At 46.7% G+C, this 20,444-nt stretch overlaps 1 protein-coding gene across 6 annotated transcripts in view; it reads left to right on the top strand.

Annotated features, from left to right (window-relative positions):
* GATA3 (GATA binding protein 3) overlaps positions 1 to 20,444 on the top strand; it is a 60,585-nt gene that overhangs the window by 32,658 nt on the left and 7,483 nt on the right. For 5 of the 6 annotated variants that reach the window (XM_069229252.1, XM_069229253.1, XM_069229251.1 and 2 more), the window contains exons 2-4: positions 185 to 556; positions 5,633 to 6,169; positions 18,199 to 18,344. In XM_069229252.1, coding sequence (XP_069085353.1) covers positions 319 to 556; positions 5,633 to 6,169; positions 18,199 to 18,344 — 921 coding nt within the window. In that variant the 5' untranslated portion in view covers positions 185 to 318. The remainder of the gene's footprint in view (positions 1 to 184; positions 557 to 5,632; positions 6,170 to 18,198; positions 18,345 to 20,444) is intronic. The other variant, XM_069229254.1, reaches the window with a different exon arrangement.

Raw genomic sequence — 20,444 nt, 5'->3', positions numbered from 1 at the left:
TATGTGCGACCCCGCGTTTCTTTCTCATGATTTTCTGAATTAAATGAAAATAATCTTTTCTAGTTGTGCAACGCGTACCTCGCTCGAGCTATTTCTGTTACTAATTCTGAGTTATTTAGTTTGATCTTATACGTTGTTCAACTTCCCTTCTCGACAATTAAAACCTTGATTGTGTTTTTTGCAGATATCCGACGGGAGAAGCAGCAGCAGCAGCAGCTTTGGATTTTGTTTCGCTCTTTGGACCGGTGCTTTTTGATTTGTTTCTTTTTTGTGAACATTTTCTGAAGTTGTTTGTTAAGCCGACACAGTTGTTTGCAAATGATGGAAGTTACGACGGACCAGCCCCGGTGGGTGAGTCACCACCACCACCCCGGGGTACAGCATCCGGACTCCCACCACCCTGGACTGGGCCACTCCTACATGGACCCCTCGCAGTACGCGCTGCCCGAGGAAGTGGACGTGCTCTTCAACATCGACGGCCAGGGCAACCACGTCCCGTCCTACTACGGCAACTCGGTGCGGGCCACGGTGCAGAGGTACCCGCCGGCCCACCACGGTGAGTGCGTAGCAGCGCGGCGCGGACCGAGGCGCTATAGTCCCCTGGGGGTGGTAGGTGAGCGCTGCACACCCAGAGAGGTGGTAGGGCCTGGAAGGTGGCAGGCGAGCTCTGCAGACCCTGGCAGGCGGTGGGTGGGCACAGCAAACCCTGAGAGGTAGTCTTTGGGTATGAAGACCTGAGAGGAGCCAGGTGGGCTGTGCACACCACGGGAGGTGGCAGCTACCGCAGTCCCGGGGGATGGTGGGTGGGCACACTGTATAGTGGCAGATGGCCGCATTGGCAGGCGAGCACCGCAAACCCAGCAGAGTGGTAGGTGCTGAAGACTAGATGGGTGGGCACCGTAAACCCTGAGAGCAATTGGGGTACCGGTGGTAGGTGGCCACTGCACAACCTGTCAGGTATTCTGGGACAGCGCTAGGAGATCCAGGACACGGCTGTACGTTGTGATAGGCGTCCGCGGTCGAGTGCTAGGCGGGCACATCAATTCGTGGGAGCTATTAGAGGACGAATGGTAAAAACTAGGAATGAGGTAACAGGGTTTGGGTATGGATGGCACTCCATGGTGGTGTTAGTGTCAGAAGAGCATTTCAGACTCACACAAGAATGGGAGAAAAAGAGGTAGCCGGGTCCTGCAATCCGTGTGAGGTATTAAAAGGCCGGGGCAGAGGGGCAAATCAGTACTACAGAGTCCCTAGCTGACCCGGAAGATGTGGGCATTGCAACACTTGCCGTGCATTTTCGTGCCCGTGGGACATGGGAACCTGCAGAAGTAAAAAGCACTAACACACCTGGTCGATTTTTGATGGCGGGCGCCGCAAATCATATGTGGTTTTAATGCGCTATAGTTCTGCAAATCGGGGTACACAATGTCGCGCGGTGCCCATGCACAGTCTTCCAGTAATATTGTTCGTAAGGGCCCTGCAAAAATCGAGCCAAATCCTGGAGGGGCCTGCGTCCTGCCAACCTTGACACTACGTTACTTGACACAACCGTGCTCATAATTCCGTACCGGAGCGGAATGAATCTCCGCCTTCCGCCATAAAAATCGGAGAGTATGCTTCTGCAAAAATAGTCCCTAACATCGTGCCCCCTTGCTGTTCACACAATTTGTGACGCTTTTAATTCTGGTGCCCTGCCGGCCCACGTCATTTGTAAAAAAAAAAGAGGGGACAGGGACCACAGATTCTCTTTTATAGCAGCGCCCCACCAAGCAGGCCGGCAAGAGTTAAAATACATTTCCCTACAAACCATGACAGACGCAAGAAGGCCCCTACAATTCTTGCCGAAGAGCGAAGACCCCAAGCAGCATCTGGAATGCCCTGTCTCGTCAAATCCAGGTCGTTTGACCTTGCATATTATGGGTGGAGAACCCATAACATTGTGGGGTTCTACACGGACGTCCGCACTAACTCCGGCCTGCCTGAGGGACCCTGTAACCAGCTAGGGCTTTAGTTAAAAGTCGCTGCAGGGAGTGAAGTAATCCTGTCTCGGGCCGCACACCACTGGAGACACTGAAAAGGGTACATAGGGGTCATCATGTGCGCGCTGAAAGATATCGTGGGCCAGGCGCTCAGACCCCACAAGCCCGACTAAGGAAGTCCTACTGGGCTGGCATCCTGCCCAGGGCACATGTCCTTGCGAGCGCTGGGAAATACTGGGCAAATGTCCCCGCACTCTTAACACGGCAGGGTCCGAGCTGCAATTGCGGCCTAATTTGCGAGCTATACAACCCGCTACAAAATATGCCAGATTTACCCTCCACACCAAAAGGTGCCGACAGAACAGAAACTGTCTCTGCCAAAGGTGAGAGCTAAGCCTTCCAGGAACGCTGCCACATAACAGAGAAACGTCCTCCTCTAAAGTGGCATACCGTATAAATACGCCGCATGCGGTGTCGGATCACTAACGTCATTAAATATGACCATTAGATTAGACACATTCAGCAACATATGGAAGATTATGGGGGAAACCTCCCGGAAAACATCAGAGGTACCAAAGCCCCCGACAAAATCACGCATGTATCTGTGAAGACTGTCGACAAAGGTGCCGGGCATTTAAAGCTGCAACATTTAGGGAATATTTCCGGCCCAAGTGTTTAATACACTAGAGAAAAAAAAATACTAAGCCGGTCAGTCACATTAATGGTGGAAAACTAGCATACATACACACATATCTATGTGTAATGTCTCTTGTAAAAGATGTAATCTTGTATGCAATCAAGTGCACATACGCAGAACGCTGTCTCCCCAAGTTTGAAACGAGGAAACAGTCACTTCAAGGCAAGCTTATTTCAGTTATGGTAGGTGTAGAGTCAAGTCTGCGAGGCTTGGGCAACGATGACAAGAGCTTATTAGCCCCCAACCCCTGCATGCCCATCAGAGACGAGCTAAGATTGGGACTATAGTCTGAAGGTATGGAAGAGGGTTGTCGGCTCAATACTGAACACCTTCCCGGAAAGCCCCTCAGAGAAAGCCGCTACTTAAGGGTTTCGGGTCCCTGAGGTGTGGAAGGGAACAATCCAGACTTATCGCCGCCTGCCACCCCGGCATGTCCCTCTCCTGGTAGAAGGAGAGAGCCGTAGGAGCGGAGGTGCAGGGCTTGTCCATCTGTCAAAGCGAAAGAACGGCCCCGGCTCTTTCTGTCGAGGTGCACACTACGGTGCGGGGCGCAGCACAGGAAGGGGGGCTGCCAGGGCTCTCGGAGCCGTGGGCTGCATGCACAAGAGCCGCCGGATGAAATACACCGGGGTTGATGAAGTGGGGCTACGTTTAGCATGGTGCAAGACGATCCGGCTAGCGTTAAACACCGAGGGAACCATTCTCTGAAGAATACAGATGAATGTATCAAAAGGCGTCTCTGTCCACCAACGCGTGGACGCACTTTATAAGAGATGAGGGGCGGAATTTGTACATTTTAGTGTTAAAGGACCTCACTGTTTTTTTAAACAAACATTGCAGTCCATTTGCAGGCTGTCCCATTGCGCTATATATACATAGGTATATGTTTTTCTTCAAAATTATAGGGATCTTCTAAAAAAAAGTACGACATACGTAGCAAATGTATACATACATTTCACGGAAGATTAATTTCACGAAATGTTAAGCTTTGTTTACTGCAAATCAGCAGTGACTAGAATGCTACTATTATACAGGGTGAATATATCATAATGGGGGCGTTTTTCGCCAAATATAAGGCCACATTATTAAACACAGGAGCACATTTTCAGTTATGTTCGAGTGACTAATGTGTTAGATGTAGCACTGATAACCACCTCACCACAGTGGACTATTTAAACCATATTCCGGTTTTACAGCCCCCACCTCTCCTATCCGGCATATCTCGCCTTTTTCTCAGCCCCACTGTTGACTGGTGGGCGCTCTGCTTCTCTGATACACTGAAGGCTTCTTTCGACACTCATTTTTTACTTCATTGTGCGGAATGCGGAGATAGCACTGAAGTATTCAGTCCTGAGTACCGGACAATCTCCCCAAATCACACATAAATCCAATGTCCGATCTGCAAATGAAATGGTCACTCCGGGTCGCGCAAGGGAGCACGCACGCGTAAACGTACGCGCACGTGAGGTGCAGTCCTCCGCCGCAGTGGTTGTGTTGTCTATGGACGTGAGGCCTTTGACCTCTATTCCAAAGCCTGCGCCGACGGTGTCATCAAAGGTGCACGTGCCGTACATTTAAGTTTTAAATAACAGGATAATGACCCTTAATGCTCAGCCTCATGCAACAACCGGAAGACCACCGTTCGGTGTTCATTCACGGGACTTTCGTGGATGGATGCGTTCATATTTTATCATTTGACATGTTAACTAGAAAGACATAATTGTGCAGAATGCATTTTTAGTTGTTATCAGCAGAAAGTGGGCACGTCATGGAGAGGTTGCCTCTTCGGAAGCGTATCCTCTGCCGCTTCCGGGAGCAGGTGATGAAGCGCTGCTCGTCCTTGAAACCGTCCCCCACGCACCTTCGCGAGCCCACTTCCCCTTTCCGAAAATAGCGCAGCGCACCTTCTGGCCAACGCAGGGTCATCGAACACAGCAAGCTCTTTCCAGGGAGCTGCCCCCGCCTCCTCATTTCTGTTCACCTTTAGGATTTTTTTTTTCCAAATTTAATTTGCATCAACTCAGCTTGTGCTATGCATGTGTTAAAAGAGCGACCCGTTCACGCAGGCCTTCCACTTTTATGCGAAGCACTTTATGTAACAGTTAGGGGTCAATTTTTTTTTTTTAATGAACAGGGTCAGAGGGTACGTCTGCAAGACACGCGATACGTTTTTGGGAGAGCTGAGCTTTTTACAGCATACTGCTTTGAGCTTAAATAAATCAACTAATGATTACATATTCAAATAAGGATATCGGTTATGCTTCGCTTATCCATAGAGTTACTTACAGAGGATTCGATTTCCAATTTTTCTGATATTAAAAAAGGAACCACTTGATTTTGCAGAGTATTAAACGGATATATTTTAGTTGTACACGAAATAGTGGTTTATTCGTTTCAGCGATATTAGAAATATACAGAATGCGCCCTTACCTTACTTAAATGCCTAGAAAGGAACACGTCCAGTGTCATTAGGGTGCAATAATGACTGGGTTTAAGTAATTAAAAAAGAAACACGAACTAAATAAGGCCCTTATGCAGTATGATATTTACCCATATACACAGAAATGTAAAACCCTTTGATACATCAGGCCCCTTGGACCCTCAGTACTCTGATTCTTCATATCCTTGTCGTTATTGAGTATTATCTCCTGTGACTAGTTTTTCGAAATAAATTTACATTTCGTGGGTCATATGTTTTATATACACATACGTTATGTAGTTGCTTGCTTAGGTATGCATATGCATAATGCCTGCAATCATATAAATCCCGAAATTAATAAACTACTATTCTGCTCATAAATGGAAGCTAACAAAACATAATGGTTTATTAAAACAAAACAGAAAAACTAGTTATTGAGGATAATATTGATGTATTCCGCAGCATGTATTTGAAAACCCGATTACAGTAATCATTTTTGTTTGTAATTTTAATATTTGTTTATTTCCCATATTCCAGGGAGTCAAGTATGCCGCCCACCTCTCCTTCATGGATCCATCCCCTGGCTTGATGGGGGTAAAGCCTTAGGGGGGCACCACAGCGCTTCCCCCTGGAACCTGAGCCCCTTCTCCAAAACGTCCATCCACCACGGTTCACCGGGATCTCTCTCAGTCTATCCTCCCTCTTCGTCTTCATCCTTGTCAGGGGGTCATTCTAGCCCCCACCTGTTCACCTTCCCCCCCACGCCGCCCAAAGATGTCTCCCCTGATCCCTCAATGCCCACCCCCGGCTCCGGCCTCTCCAGGAGCCAGGAGGAGAAGGACTGCATAAAGTACCAAGTGTCGCTGGCTGAGAGCATGAAGCTGGAGTCCTCTCACCCCCGGAGCAGCATGGCGCCGCTGGGGGGCGCCTCGGCTCACCACTCCATCAGCAGTTACCCCTCCATGTCCTACGTCCCGGAGTACGGCTCTGGCCTCTTCCCACCCAGCAGCCTTCTGGGAGGCTCACCAAATGGCTTCGGCTGCAAATCCAGGCCCAAGACACGCTCAAGCACAGGTAGGAATCTCGTTGTTAAGATAGGGGTGAATGGACACGTGAAGATGCGCTCGTGGGGGTGTGGGAGATTATCCAGGGTGCACACGAGACTATAGACTGAGTGAGATGACCCCAGCAGGCTGGATGGTTGAAGCATAAGAAATGAACTCAAATCTTAAAAGGGTTAGTGATAAGAATCGAAACGGGTGAGTGTATGGACTTGAGAGCGACTGGTAGGAACCCTGTTGACTTGGAGATAAGAACTACACTGTCCTTGAAACAATACATCTAGGGACCAAAGAGACGGCAGGTTTGAATGCAGGTCACTGAGTGGCAGGAACACAGTAAACTAGCTAGATAGTGTATGACAAGAACCCGTGCCATCCTAGGAGCCCTTCATTCTGATCCATCTCAGCATCTCAAAAACTTTGGCTGATATGAACCTATAAAACACGTTTATGGTAATGTAAAAAAATAGGGAAAAATACGAGAGACCAGACAAGGTTAACCTGAAAAATGAATAAGAATAATTTAAGAGACTGGGCTTGGGTTTAAGATTATGCACGAAAATAGGGAAAAATACATGATAGACTCGACAAGGTTAACCTCAATAAGAATAACTTAAGAGACTGGGCTGGAATCGAAGTCACTGACAATTAAAAGTCAAAGAAATGGCAGGGGAGCACAAAAGGAGTGAAAATGAGGCAGGAAACTGGGTGATAGAAAGTTAAAGCGTGTGGGATGGAACTTCCTTAAATATGGCCCCAACTAATGGTGTGATAGAAACATGAGAGACTAGGCCAGGATCGGACTAAGATAGAAAAAAGAACTGGGCGCCAAGATAAAAGTGCCCCCCAACCCCCCTCCCATTAGTGAATTATAGTGACACGTGTTTGCAAATTGTGCAAATCAACAGTAAAACCCGGCAAGCAGACCATAAGACAGGCCTACAAAAAGCCAAAAAAGCGGCCCTCACACTGACCTGTCAGACCAGCCCTTTGGCCTGACTATTAGAGAGTCTGTCCTTGGACTATGCGTTGCAAACCCCATTATTCTATGGGTACCTAGGAATGAGCGATAGGGAAGACTGCCCTCAACCAATCCAGGCAAACACCATCCCCCGAAAATGTAACTACCCAGACAAACGAGCAACCCTTCATGCACATTCAGTGTCCTTCCATTACCGAGGAGTCGTTTAATACACATTGAGTGATTGTGTACGCTATACTGTCCGTTGTTGTGTAGCTACAGGTTAGGAACCTGGCTGTCGGTCTGAAGGCCTCTTGCTCGTTTGGTGGTGTTTAAAATATGTAGGGGGAGAGGGCGACATAAGGCAGTTATATTCAGGTATGCGAACACCGCCAGGTTGATTTAAAGGCAGTCAAATACCTTTTACAGTTCACAGAGATGGATGGACGCACACTAACACAAAGGGTTGCGCACACACACACACACTGCAGCCCCCCCCACAACCCCCATCCACTCCCCTCACAAACTTTAACCCATTAACATTTTTGGGTCAAATGTAAGGAAAAACGAGTTTCTATTTTGGGGTTTTCTGTCTGACTGCACCTCCGTATCCTACAGATCGACTGGGAAAGAGGGTACGCTCAGTGGGATTGGGTTTTAATGCTACAACCCAGAGGGTCTCTCCTCCTTCCTACGCCGCCCCAAGGCATGAAGGGGGCTTGCCGCAGAATCCGTGTGTGTGGTAGTGTTGGGGGATGGCGGCAGCCTAGGACTACGCTTTACCCATCACATGATCGACCAGTCTCTGCTTGGCAGAAACGTACGGCCCTCTGCCTTTTTCCCACCGGCAGAACTGGGTTCTAGTGTGCTTTACCATCATGCCACACTCAGCGTTTCGATCTGTTACTGAAGTGCCGCTCGTGCTTTGGCCCACGTCATGCTCTTAAAACACCGTGACTCCACTAGTCCCGAAAACGTATCCCTAAATAGGCCCAGGGACCTCCGAAGCCGCGTTTGGGTCATAGAGGTGGTGGGATATGCACAATTTAATAGAGCACAGCGCCACGTGGCATAAAATACCTTCCCGAGCAGGGAAGTGTGACATTCTAGTTAAGGGTGTCTGAGGGGCCATTCAGAAATCCTTCCACGTGACACCATCGCCCGTCTGCCTACTTTGACCTTTAATAAACAAGGATACACATCAATAAGACTCAGTGACGTAACCCAAAATGACGCCCTCCCTCCCCTGCAGAATGTGAGGCGGGGGCCCCAAGTCTCCCACGTCTCACATAAATCCACTGGCCCTGGGCTGAATGGGAGCCTCTGAGGCGTTCGGAGGGGCCCCTGCTACGACCCACGGGTCTCTGTTGCACGGTAGTTTCAAGTAAAGACGCCTCCGCGCCCCTCACATTGCCACACGGTTCGGGAGGTGGGGCTGTCTCAGGGCCCGTCTCTGACACTCTACCCGGGCCTGGTGCGAGAGCAGTCCTGGGGAGGCTTTGGCGGGGTTACTGTCTGACCCGGGGCCGTCGCAGTTTAGATGATATGTTTGAGCTAATCCAATTATTTCAGACTGCTGCACGCGACAGTTGCATTGTTTATCCAGCGCCAGGAACTTTAATGTAGGCCGGATGTGGTGAGAGAGAGACCTGCACGTTATTCTGTGCATCAGAGCAGAGGGGATGTGGGAGGACAGGGGCCTCGCCGGTCGATGGAGTGAAATCTGTGAGTTAAAGAGGTTGAGGGTTAGACGGGCAGTGAGATCGGCATCCTATCACAAAATGGTGGGCCTACCCTGTACGATTTGACACACAATGTCACCGAGGCTGGCCTCCTCACGAAGGGGCAGACCCCAGGACTGTGGAGGTCCTAGTGGCTTGCATTATTGACCCCGAGTCACGGAGTGAGGTGGCGAAGCAGCTAGGCAGAGAACGACGAGACAGCGGGAAAAAAAGCTAAGGAGACAGGCAGTGACCTAGAGAAAAACACGAGGTAGCTAGTTAGATATAAACAACCAAATGTGAGGTATGTGTGGGGAAGCAGACACCTGGGATGTAGGTGCCAGTCTTGTAGCAGGTATAGAGGCCCAGGGGTAAGGGGTTTGAAGCGCCCAATTAACCCCAAACGTCTTTTACTTTCGTACCAGGAGATGGGGGGCGCGTTGTTTCCTTGCTTGCATTAGGGCTCGTGACACTCTTGGTACCCCACTGCTAGAAAGACGTAAGAGAAGGAGACTCGGAGCGGAAGCGAGTAGTAGCTGATGAATATGGGGGGCAGGAGGGCGGGGAGATGACCAGAGGAGGCGAGGTAGAGACGCAGTTAGTCGGGACACCGAGGGTCAGCTGGTCCGTGATGCGGCGTCAAACTCCAGTATGCGGCCCACTACCACAGCTGGAAGATGCGGCCCGCTGTATCTACTACCACAACCGTACATACATCGTCAGTGCTGCTCTCTGCTTAATTTCTAACACCCCAGCCCCCGGCGAAAGGCTCGGAAGGCATCGTCCCACTTTTTCTCGAAATTGCAGCTAAAAGCTTCTTCCTTCCAGCGGCTCATACCGCTTCAGATGTTGTGACTTGACAACACTTCCGGGGCAGAGCTGTCTGAGCAGGGACAGTGTGCCGGCAGACCGGACCAGACTACTGGTGAGGAACCTGCCTCCATCAGTACACTGCGGACTTTCACCATCTCTGGTGAGCACACTGTACAGGGCTGGCAGCCCGTTGGGAAACACTGCACAGCTCTACCAGCTCTTTTGTAAACGCGAGATACAGCTCGGCTCTTCCTCTCCTGTGATCTGTCCTTCTTTCGAAAACACACTGCACAGCTCTTTCACCTATCTGGTAAACGCGCTGTACAGCTCTTCAAACGCTCCACTAACTGCACAACAGTACAATGCACAGTTCTGTCATCAGCTTAATAAATACACCGCGCATCTTTGACATTTGATCAGTAAACACACTGCACAGGTCTTCGATTTCTATGATAAATATACTGCACAGCTCTTCAATCCTTTGGGTAAAGAGACTGCACGCTCTTCTGTTTCTTTGGCAAGCACACAGCTCTCTGACTGGCTCTTTAAAGGAAAAGTGCCCATCTAAACGTACAACCTGGCATCCGTTTGGTAAAATCAATTGCACAACTGTGCCGGGCCTGTGGTCAGACAGATTGCAATACATGCGCTGCATAGCGCCGGCATTCTTCTGGCACACAGCCAGCACGGGTGGGCCCCGGGCTTGGTAAAACCGCACTCGCTAAACATTATCTTGCGGGAATGATGTGTTTTGTACAGCTTCGTTTATAAGTGAAATTAAGGACAGGTCTGACAATGAATGTAACATTCGTCCATGCCTTAATAATAATACATGAATTACTATAAAGGTCTGAGACGGTTCAGTCTCTTCCCCATGTCTGCATTCCGATAGAAGAACATAACCGAATGCCCAAAACATTCCTTCAAAAAAAGGAAGGCGCGCGCCAGAGAACTCACGTGTAGAGTCCAAAACACCTGCATACATTTAATATAAAACATGAAACCACATCAGTGACCTAAAAAGCAGAGAAACAGCAGTGGCGGCGGTGCCGATGATACTACTACTACTAAGTAATCCAGTTCTGGGCAGAGCCAGGTTTGGCTCGCTGGTACTTCCTACGCCGACAGGGGGTGGTGCTAGCCGGGTGAGAGCGGCGCCCCCTCTCGGGGAGGCCCGTGCTGGCTGGGCTCGCGGCCTCCGCGCGCCATGACAGGTCTCTGCAGGCCGCGCGCGGCGGTTGCTGGAGATGGGCGGCTTGCCTCCCCGCGAGACGCTGCGGTCTGCAGAAGGAGGCCGCGAGCATCAGCGTTTTATTCATCAGCAGCCCCAGAGCGCTCTGCTGCGGGGACCGCGGGGTGAGGAGGGCGAGAGCCTCGCAGGGCGCTGACACCAGGGGTGAGGGCGCTTGTGCACGAGGACTGTTCACGGCTGTGGAAGGAGAAGGGAAGGATACATGAGAGTTTCTGCCGCTTGTGGGGTCTGTGGTTTATCATTCAACGACCGAGGCAACTCCTAAACTGTACACGACTGACACTATCTCCATTAATAATAATAATAATAATAATAAATAGCTTGATAGTTATACAATTTCACTTTATTAACATTACTATTAGTAACACATTATTATTAGTAGTATCATTGTAGAAGTAAAACACATACTGATGATAAGAACAATAATAAGAATACCTGTATTATAATACGCCCAGTAACAACACGAGCAATAAAAGCACTAATAATAATAGAGCATGTAACATGAATACCATTAATAACAACAATACCGATAATAATTGTAATAATAATAATGATAATAAGCGTTACTATTATTGTAACATTGTTGTTATTAATATCATAATAGCAGCAATACACATGATGCCAAGGCTAATTCTGAGAATAATAATAATAACAACAAAAATAATACCTATACTAACAACACACCAATAACAACTGTAGCTGTAACAGCTTGTGTAGTAACGATAATAATAATAATAATAACAATAATACCTATACTAACAACACACCAATAACAACTGTAGCTGTAACAGCTCGTGTAGTAACGATAATAATAATAATAATAATAACAATAATACCTATACTAACAACACACCAATAACAACTGTAGCTGTAACAGCTCGTGTAGTGACGGTAATAACAATAATAATAATAATAGTAACAATACTAACAGCACATCGAAGCATCCGGGGCGCATCTGCCAAGGCCTTGCTTTAGTATAGAGAAGGCATTGTGCGGCCGTTGCGTTGCAGTTTTTACTTTGCTTAGGAAGGCACTGCTTGAATTCAGTGTAAATGAGCAGGTCCGCGCGCTGTGGCGGGGCGGGGAGAGGCCGTGCAGGGCCCCTCCCCGGTGCCGAGGCCTCCAGACGCTGCGCGGCCTAAGGGAGCGCCGCTGCCGCAGACAGGCCCGGCCTGGAGCAGACTGGCGTGCGAGAGCGGGTGACTTCCGCGAGCAGGACCGGCCGTGTGAGGCACGGCCCGGGGACTGGCCTAGAGCAGGCTGTGCGAGTAGGCCCAGGGCTTTTGGCTGCGGTAACAGCAGAGCGACCCTAGACTCCATTCACATTAAAGTTGATACATCGCATGCTCTGACGCACGTGATGTCCGTGGTTAACAGCTCTGACAGGCTTGTGGCTCCTGTCACCACCCAGCGTGAGGAGGGAGGTGTCCAAAGCTAGAAGTGCGGCCACGCCACCATCTCGTGCTAACAGAACTAGTCTATAAACTCACACACTTAAACCCAGGCAAACACGGCAGTGAGTTAACCACAACATATCTAAAACACCAAGCTACCCTTTTGGTGTCTTATTTAATCTTTTTATTTTCTCTAAGGAATCCCTGCTTTCAAGACCTAAACCACCTGCAAAATGAAGGTGCGCACTTTTAATTCAGCAGCCCTGCTCTCCTTCCACAGCAGAACACATTCATCTTGTCTGATGAAACAGAGGATATGTGTATATTCCACTCCTGTCCTCAGACAGTAGCGTAGCAAGGACGCTACGGGCCCTGGTGCACACAGGATAAATGGCAGCTTTGGTTGCTGTTGGAGTAGTAAAAATACAGCATTGACAGGGTTCTACTTGCTCATCAGGGCCTCGGTGGCACTGATACTGCTGCACAGTTATAGGCAGATAGGAGACACTAGGGAGCCTTCTAGAAGCCTTGAGCTCATTTTGCTTTTCAGGGAGTGTGCAAAGCCCTGTAAACGGAAAGCGTTTTTCGTGTTTTTCTCCACCACAGACTTATCACGTGAGATTCGAATTATTACATATGGTATTTCACTTCTAAGTATGGGGTACATGGAGATGTCTGAGGGATTGTATGCCTTTTTGGTTTCATAAGCATACACTTAGTACATCCATGATGTTATTGCTGAAATCTATCATGGCACCCAGTGGGTAATGGTGACTTGGCTTCTACCGTATAATGCAGGCACCCACCATCTTCATAATGATGGCATCGCACCATGAGCATCATTTGGACAGTGCACCGTCTGTTTGACGCTGGCACTGGACTCGCTGCATAATGCCGGTAAGAGTTCCCTCTGCATAATGCTAGCATTGCATCATTTGCATAAAATCGGCATTGCTCTCTTCTGCATAATACAGAGACCTCATCTCCAATAATGCAGACATTGTGCCCTCATGCGTCCTCCCAAGGAAGTAGAATAATATTATATTGACCCTTACGTAGTGAACGTTGCAAACTGATTTTTTCAATTTATCACTTCATCAAAATGTGGTAACTTTACACAATACCTTGCTACTTACTCAGGTTATCAAGATCAGAGACATTAAATTCTTTAGCGTGTGGCCTATGGGTTGTTTGCATACACTCGACTCACTGAACCTGTTGTGTCATGTAGTGATGGTTTTACTGCTTAAAACCCTGGCATGAATCCACAGGCCACTTCAGAAGGCTGCTGTGCTGTAAGTGTCAGTGGTAAGAAAAATACTGCACTATCAAACTCTTTTTGCAGGGGCCATTGTAAACTTCGAGTGACTGTTCCGGCCTCAAAGGGCAAGCAGATCATTCCACAAACTTACCCCACTGATCATCGGATTACTGCATACACCAGAACCACGCTTGATTTTCAGCCATCCATGCCTCTGTTAATTTATCTCAGTTTCCAATTAGGCCATTCCACTTCTACTTTTGGGCCTAGTCTCTTTTAGCGTAATGCAGAGGCAGATTTGGCAGGCTCCAGTTTTTCCCTGAAGACAAGATTTGTCTGCTGCCATTAAGTACTCTGAGGCTATGATCTTAATTCTGTTAACCTGAGTGACCCCCATCTCAGTAAGGGAGCCTGTGCAGCGTCTGCCCCCTTGGCTTGGCCTAGAGAGGCACAGGCTTGGGACATCCAGTCCCCTCTCAAAGGCTGCCTTCCAAAGCCAGTCCTGCATTCACAGTAAAGATCGCAGGCTCTGGCCTGACCTGTGCAATGCCTTACAAGAAAGACCCCTGTCTCTCTGGACCCGAGAATATGTCATTCTTTCACACCAGTCTCCTCTACGAAGAGAAGGAGCTACGCACGTGCTTTGATGGGCATGCTGTGGAAACCAGTCAGTCCTTTCGGACACAGTCTCTATTGAGCGTTTGAGGCCGGCTGACTAAGGTGTTTTATGAGAAATGGTGTCTTACTCTTGACTTTCGTTACCATATGTCTGTGTTTGTTACAAGAAATAAAAGGCTCATTTTAAGTCCTGCATCCAGAGGTGGTAGGTGGATATTCTTAAGGGGAAAGAGGAGGCTCTCAAGTCTCGCCTGCCAGCAGCCTATGAGAATTAACAAAGTGTGACTCCTCCATAGCAACCCGCAACGATTAAGGTTCTGCTTTTGCTGCCTCGCTGGAGTATTTTTTCGTCACATTTCCGAAGGCCTATAGTGTTTGAATTTAGTGTTTGAAAGTCATGATTGTAAGAATAGATCCCGAAGTGGGAGGGGGGAGGGAGGCACACTTTCCTAGTCCAAAGATTTGAAGAACAGAGAAACTGGTTTTCCCTCAGCCGTGGGATGAAGGAATGTTTTCACCACAAATTAGTAATGCTTCTAAAATGGCAGTTTCTGCCAACGGGGACAGTTATTGTGAAAAGTCAACATGTCATTTTATCTGACAGGACTAAATGAGACAAAGTTAGGTGGAAGTCCATGCCCTGAGTTTCACACATCACATGAACGCCGCTTTCACACAAGTTTCAACTGCTTGTGGAGGAATTCTGCTCAGCGCGAAGAAAACCACAGATTCAGTGCTAGTCATTTAATAAAGTTAGCTGGTGTGCCTAGTTGACTAGCTGCATGTGGCCTTCCAGGTCGGTGCTAGCGCGCTTGGATAATAGTTCTTTTAAGATGGTCTGCAATTAGAAAATAAATAGTAACACGCCTCTTGTATTATTATTAGGGTTAGCAACTATATTATTACTGATATTACTATTAAAATATCAAAAAATGATAACAATAACAAACAAAATAATAATAATAATGAAGTTTGATTTATTTGTATTAGTTATTGTACTGTTTTTAAGATGTAACACAGAAAGGGCGAAAGGGCATTGTTTACCATAAAGTAAAACTACTTAAAACATGAAATTATCCATATAAAATGTGATGAAGCAGAGACAAAATCTGAAGGGAAAAAAAGTGAGGGAAAAACAGAATAAAAAATAAATCCGCCATTTCCCCATAAAAAGAGAAAACGGAGCAAAAAAAGCAGTAAAATAGCAAGTATTTATATTAGTGGCAGTAATTGTAGCATTATATATTCCTTTCTGTTATTCCGAAATTTTATTTCTAGTCTCTTTTACCGCCTGCAGTCCCCTTATTCATGCAGAATGGATCCCTCAGTTGTGTCTTCTACATCAGAAAGTTGAGAATACTCAGTGTTGGTTAGACAGGATATAACTCCTGGCCTGACCAGCATCTGTTCCACATAATGTGTGGCAGGTGCCAGTGCAGGTGTCTTTCATGGAAACCTAAAGAAACCTTTCTTCCCAGCAGAGTCCTCATAAATCTGGGCCTTCCCCCTCAGCAGTGAGCATGCTGATGGGCAGGCCTGCTAGCAGTGGTGCACTTATAACTATTGGAACCATCTTCCCTAGAGAATTGGGACATTTATTTGGTGGTGCCAATTGTTAATGCATGGTACTGATTACAAGAAAATAAAATGAACTGTAATTTAGCGAAAAATCATCTACTGCCAACTCTTAATTGGACCCACAGGCAAGTGAATGCCTATTTGACCCAGTGATGGTAACAAATCACACATAGACCAAGTGCAAGGATCCACCTGCCATGCAGGAATAGTTGTTCAAAAAGAATATGTCTATGTTCTGGGAATTTAACTATTTTGCAAGGTAACATTTACCTATTGCATGAGCGATCAAATCCTCATTATCACTTTTCTCCCCACTGCCGGAGGTCCCCTGCTGGCATCATAAACATTCTGATGGACACCAGTAGGGGCACTGACAAAGTGCCTCTTGTATATGCCGGAAAAATCTAAAACAAATTGTGGTTTCACAAGAGGATGTGTGATTGCCCTGCTTCCATAGAGCTAAATGCATTTTCAAAAGGCAATACTGCATCAGTTTGCTGCAGAATATGCTGGGCACATTCATTTTGTGACAACACGTAATATTGCGACCCCAGAGAGGGAAACATGTTGGTGCCAACAAAAAACTCTTGAAAGTGCTCCACATTTTGCATCACTAGCAGTTTATTTACTGTCATCACCTAAGAAGTGCCCTTAAAACCAATGAAGATATGCAGATGCCATCCCAGTGTGACATTCTTCTCTGTGGTCCACAAATAAATATCTTGCCACTTTTCTTTATAATCCTGGAGGCTGCCTGCATGTTACAAGGCCACCGCAGCAGGCACTCTTTCAGAGTCAGATTGCTTTATCTCAGAACAATTTGCCCACATGATGCAGATCCTGAACCAACACCCTTTTGTAATAACACACAATTAACTTCAAGGCAGTGAGTCTTTTTAAGAACCACTCCTATGTGTAGATTAGTAGATGCCAGCCTGGAATTAACACAAAAGGTGATGTTTATGGGTGGGCTGGGCCCAAGCAACACCTTGTTTCCAGAATTGGAAGAGCTTCCTAGTATACTTTTATGTGGTATGATCTAGCTAGCATATTTCAAGGCCATTTCCACATGAATGCTCCATACTGTAGTTGTACAGCATTAAACACAAAGCAAGGATTATCTCTAGCAACTACTTTGCTTGGAGGATGGCCGATGCCAAGACAGATCACTATACCCCAACTTGGCTTCTGCATCAAATGCTCTCTTTGTAATTGGACAGGATACCTGTGGCACCCTGTGAATCAGGAATGTTGGAGGAGAGTGTTGCTTGAACACTGGGTACAGCCACAAACCTTCCTCCCTCCCTCAACTCTACCACCAAATATGGTAACCGGCTGGCATCATAAATAAAACTCTTGCAACTTACCTCATTACGAAACCACAGCCCTGTGGAAATGACCACCACATAAAGGCAATACGGTTAGGTTTTGAGAATTCCAAATGAATTGGCTACGTATACACAGATAATCAGCATCACCACACAAAGGCTTTGTATTGTCAATAAGGTCAGATTCACCCAGTAGCATTCAGAGGCCCTCCGCTTGTTCCCTGCCTCACCCTAACGAAGAGTCCACCTAGTGGAGATTGTTCAGTGCATGGATTCATGTGATTATCTTTTTCTGATGCTGTGAATCCAGGACCCAGGCTCAGTTACGTCGGTGTATATCGAAGACTGCCTTAAATATGTATCCTGTGGGGCAAATTCAAACACTCAGATATTCCCTTTCAATTGCATAACTTTAGATGTTTCTATTCAAAGTCTAACGGTTGAAAGCAGGCTCAGATTTCAAAAAGTACTGGGTTTCAGCAATTAGCAGTTTTGAAACTGTTGGGTGTTCTTCAATGTACTTATATGTGAAATAATGGCTTATTTACGCAGTTGTGAATAAAATGAGGGAAATAAAATAAATCACAGGAAATCACAATTAGAGTGTTATCTATTGTTTTAATGGTGTGTCTTGATAAAATGTGGATTTTATTTTGTTTTTTTTGTGTGATCCCAATCCCCTATCAACAATGATAAAGGAATTGACCATTAACATATACTATTCAGGACATCCTTGGTAGCCACCAGCCACTGTGAGGTGGGTGGTGAGTCCATGCTCCCATAGTTATATTTTGCCCTTTTCTTTTTCGAAGGCACAGAGTGTTTATACTGGAGTGTACCATTAAGACCCTTGTGGATGAGAGGAGTATGAAAACATGTTCGAGAAATGTCTGAGAATGTTTTACTGCTTTTAATAGATGTCCAAATCAACTTTCCAAATTCTATATACATGAAGAAAAACCATAGCTCCTATTGGCCCGAATATTTGAGTGCTGTTTGGAATTTGTTTGCATTCTCGCCATGCTCGTCAGCCCAGCAGTAGTGCAGCACGAGGTGGAGGTAGCTGGTGGTCAATCTTTGGTCCCTAAAGTGAACTATGTGCCCTCTTGTTTTCAGAAGGCAGGGAGTGTGTAAACTGCGGGGCCACGTCCACACCGCTGTGGAGGAGAGACGGCACGGGGCATTACCTGTGTAACGCATGCGGGCTCTACCATAAAATGAATGGCCAGAACCGGCCCCTCATCAAGCCCAAGCGGAGGCTGGTAAGTAGCTCCTCGATGACCCAACGCACCAACGCTTTTTTCTTTCTTTCTTTAATTTCCTCAGCTCAGGAAGGGAAGCTTTCTCCGGGGATTTGGCAGCCCAGTCAAAAGACTTGTTATAGTCAACCGAAGAAGTGTTTTCAAGTAAGACCGAACAGACACTATCGGTTCCATAATGCACGTTTCTATCAATGTGCCTGCTAAGGTTACAGAACCGTCACTAGTTTTTTTTCTCCATTTTCATATAACCGGCCATCACTGAAAATAGTTTTTGGGGGTGAGCGGGAGATGAGGTCAGATCAGCAGAATATGAGCATTGTTTTCCAGGGAAAGACCTCATTAGGCGCAGGCCCCATTCTAATAAGGAGTTCATATCTGTAAATGTACAACGGTCTCGATTAGCGCTCGTTGAGATCCAAAGGTGCTGTGTAGGTATCCTCAACACAGTGCAAGCAGATCTTTAATGCTTGAAAAATGATTTCTCTGTCTCTGCATGAAATTACACATTTTGGATTTGTTTAATTTCTGGGGAAATTATATAGTTGTCGACTTCAGGCAGGACTTACATCAATACAATTATACACACTATTTGTTATACATTTTACTTAAAACAGGTGTTTACATTTGTAGTTCACACTCTGGCGCTGCAGTTAATAAACAAGGATGTGTCATAGAATAAGTGCCAACACTTGTATAGAAGTCTCAGTTCTAAGAGGGTGTCCCCTGAAGTACCACTGTGTACTCACCTCTCAAATCATCTACCGCTGCGTCCCCCCAAAACTGTCCTTATTCATGCCACTTACAGCACTGCAGGTATGAGGGGGCGACCGGTATCCAACAACTACAAAACTGCAATGTCTAAATAGGACTTTTAGGAAAATAAATATGCACGCAAGGATGAAAACAGATTGGTCTGAAAATGTCTCTAAAACTACTGTATGACATTATAGGACTTTGACGTGTCATTCTTTATGCAATATTTCACAACGTGTCCTAAGCAATAAAAGGCAAAAATAAATATTTGTTTTTCCCATCGGTTCAAATCCTTACTTCACAGTGCAAGGATTATGAACAGCCAGTGCGATATATATTTATATTCAGACATTGAAGGCAGACCCGCCCATATTGCTCACCTTAAAGCAACGCTAGTACTTTACAAAAACACCAGATAAAATACAATACGAATTAAGATAAATAAAATCTGTGCACTGGCCGGTTGTTATGGGAGGATGTCAGTGACGTCAGTCCTTGTAGGCCTCACACGCTGGACATGGCCTTGCCAGCTTCTTCAGACAGCACTGGCCCTGGTGCCTCCTGCTCACTAATGGGACTGACATCTTTCACACCCTCATTAGTGAAAGGAAAAGTCTTTCTAGAGAGGGAAGTTCTGCCAGGGCTTCGATTTTTGGCTTCTCAAGCTGGCTTTCCCTCTCTTAATGTGAAAGACAAACTTCCTAGGAAAAAGCTGCCGGATATCTGAGCACTGGAGATAAGTCGTGCACACTGAAGGCCTGTCTCCCTTGCCGAGTCACTAAGAGCTCTTTTATTCAACAGTACAAAGTAGATGGCTGGGGAACCCCCTTTTCTGGCTGGGAGCTGCAAAGTATAAAAGGAATCACAATTAAAACGCATCCTGTGCTGCAATAAACAGTCTGCTTAAAGTACTGTGCCCCTCAAATCACTCTGTGGGACATTGCCTTGCGTGCTGTCAGTATCCACAAGCCAGGAACAGCCGACGCTGAATATCCAAGTTTGTAAAATAACACACTGACCCTCCTTCCTATCTGGAATACGTTTTCGTTCATCTAACTAAAACAGCCCACGTTTGTAGGCAACGCTGAGATCTTTGCAGCCAGTATGGTAACAGAGCAGGTTAATGCATCTGCTGCTGGAACCTTTACAACCCGCAGGGCACAGGCTGCGATGCCAGTAAGGCTGACTCAGCCCTTCGGCCTCCAGTGTCGGCATCGTGAGCACTGATTGAGCAATAGTCACACTTGTTCTTTACACAGCTTCCAGAATGCAAAAACTCGTTCACAGGCGCTCTTTATAGTAATTACTCTCAAATAGTGCATTGCACATTTAAATAATGTCTAGACG

The sequence above is a fragment of the Pleurodeles waltl genome, chromosome 4_1 (genome assembly GCF_031143425.1).
Source record: "Pleurodeles waltl isolate 20211129_DDA chromosome 4_1, aPleWal1.hap1.20221129, whole genome shotgun sequence".
Lineage (NCBI taxonomy): Eukaryota > Metazoa > Chordata > Amphibia > Caudata > Salamandridae > Pleurodeles > Pleurodeles waltl.
The sequence above is the reverse complement of the archived record's forward strand: the minus strand, read 5'-3'. Positions and strand labels throughout refer to the sequence as shown.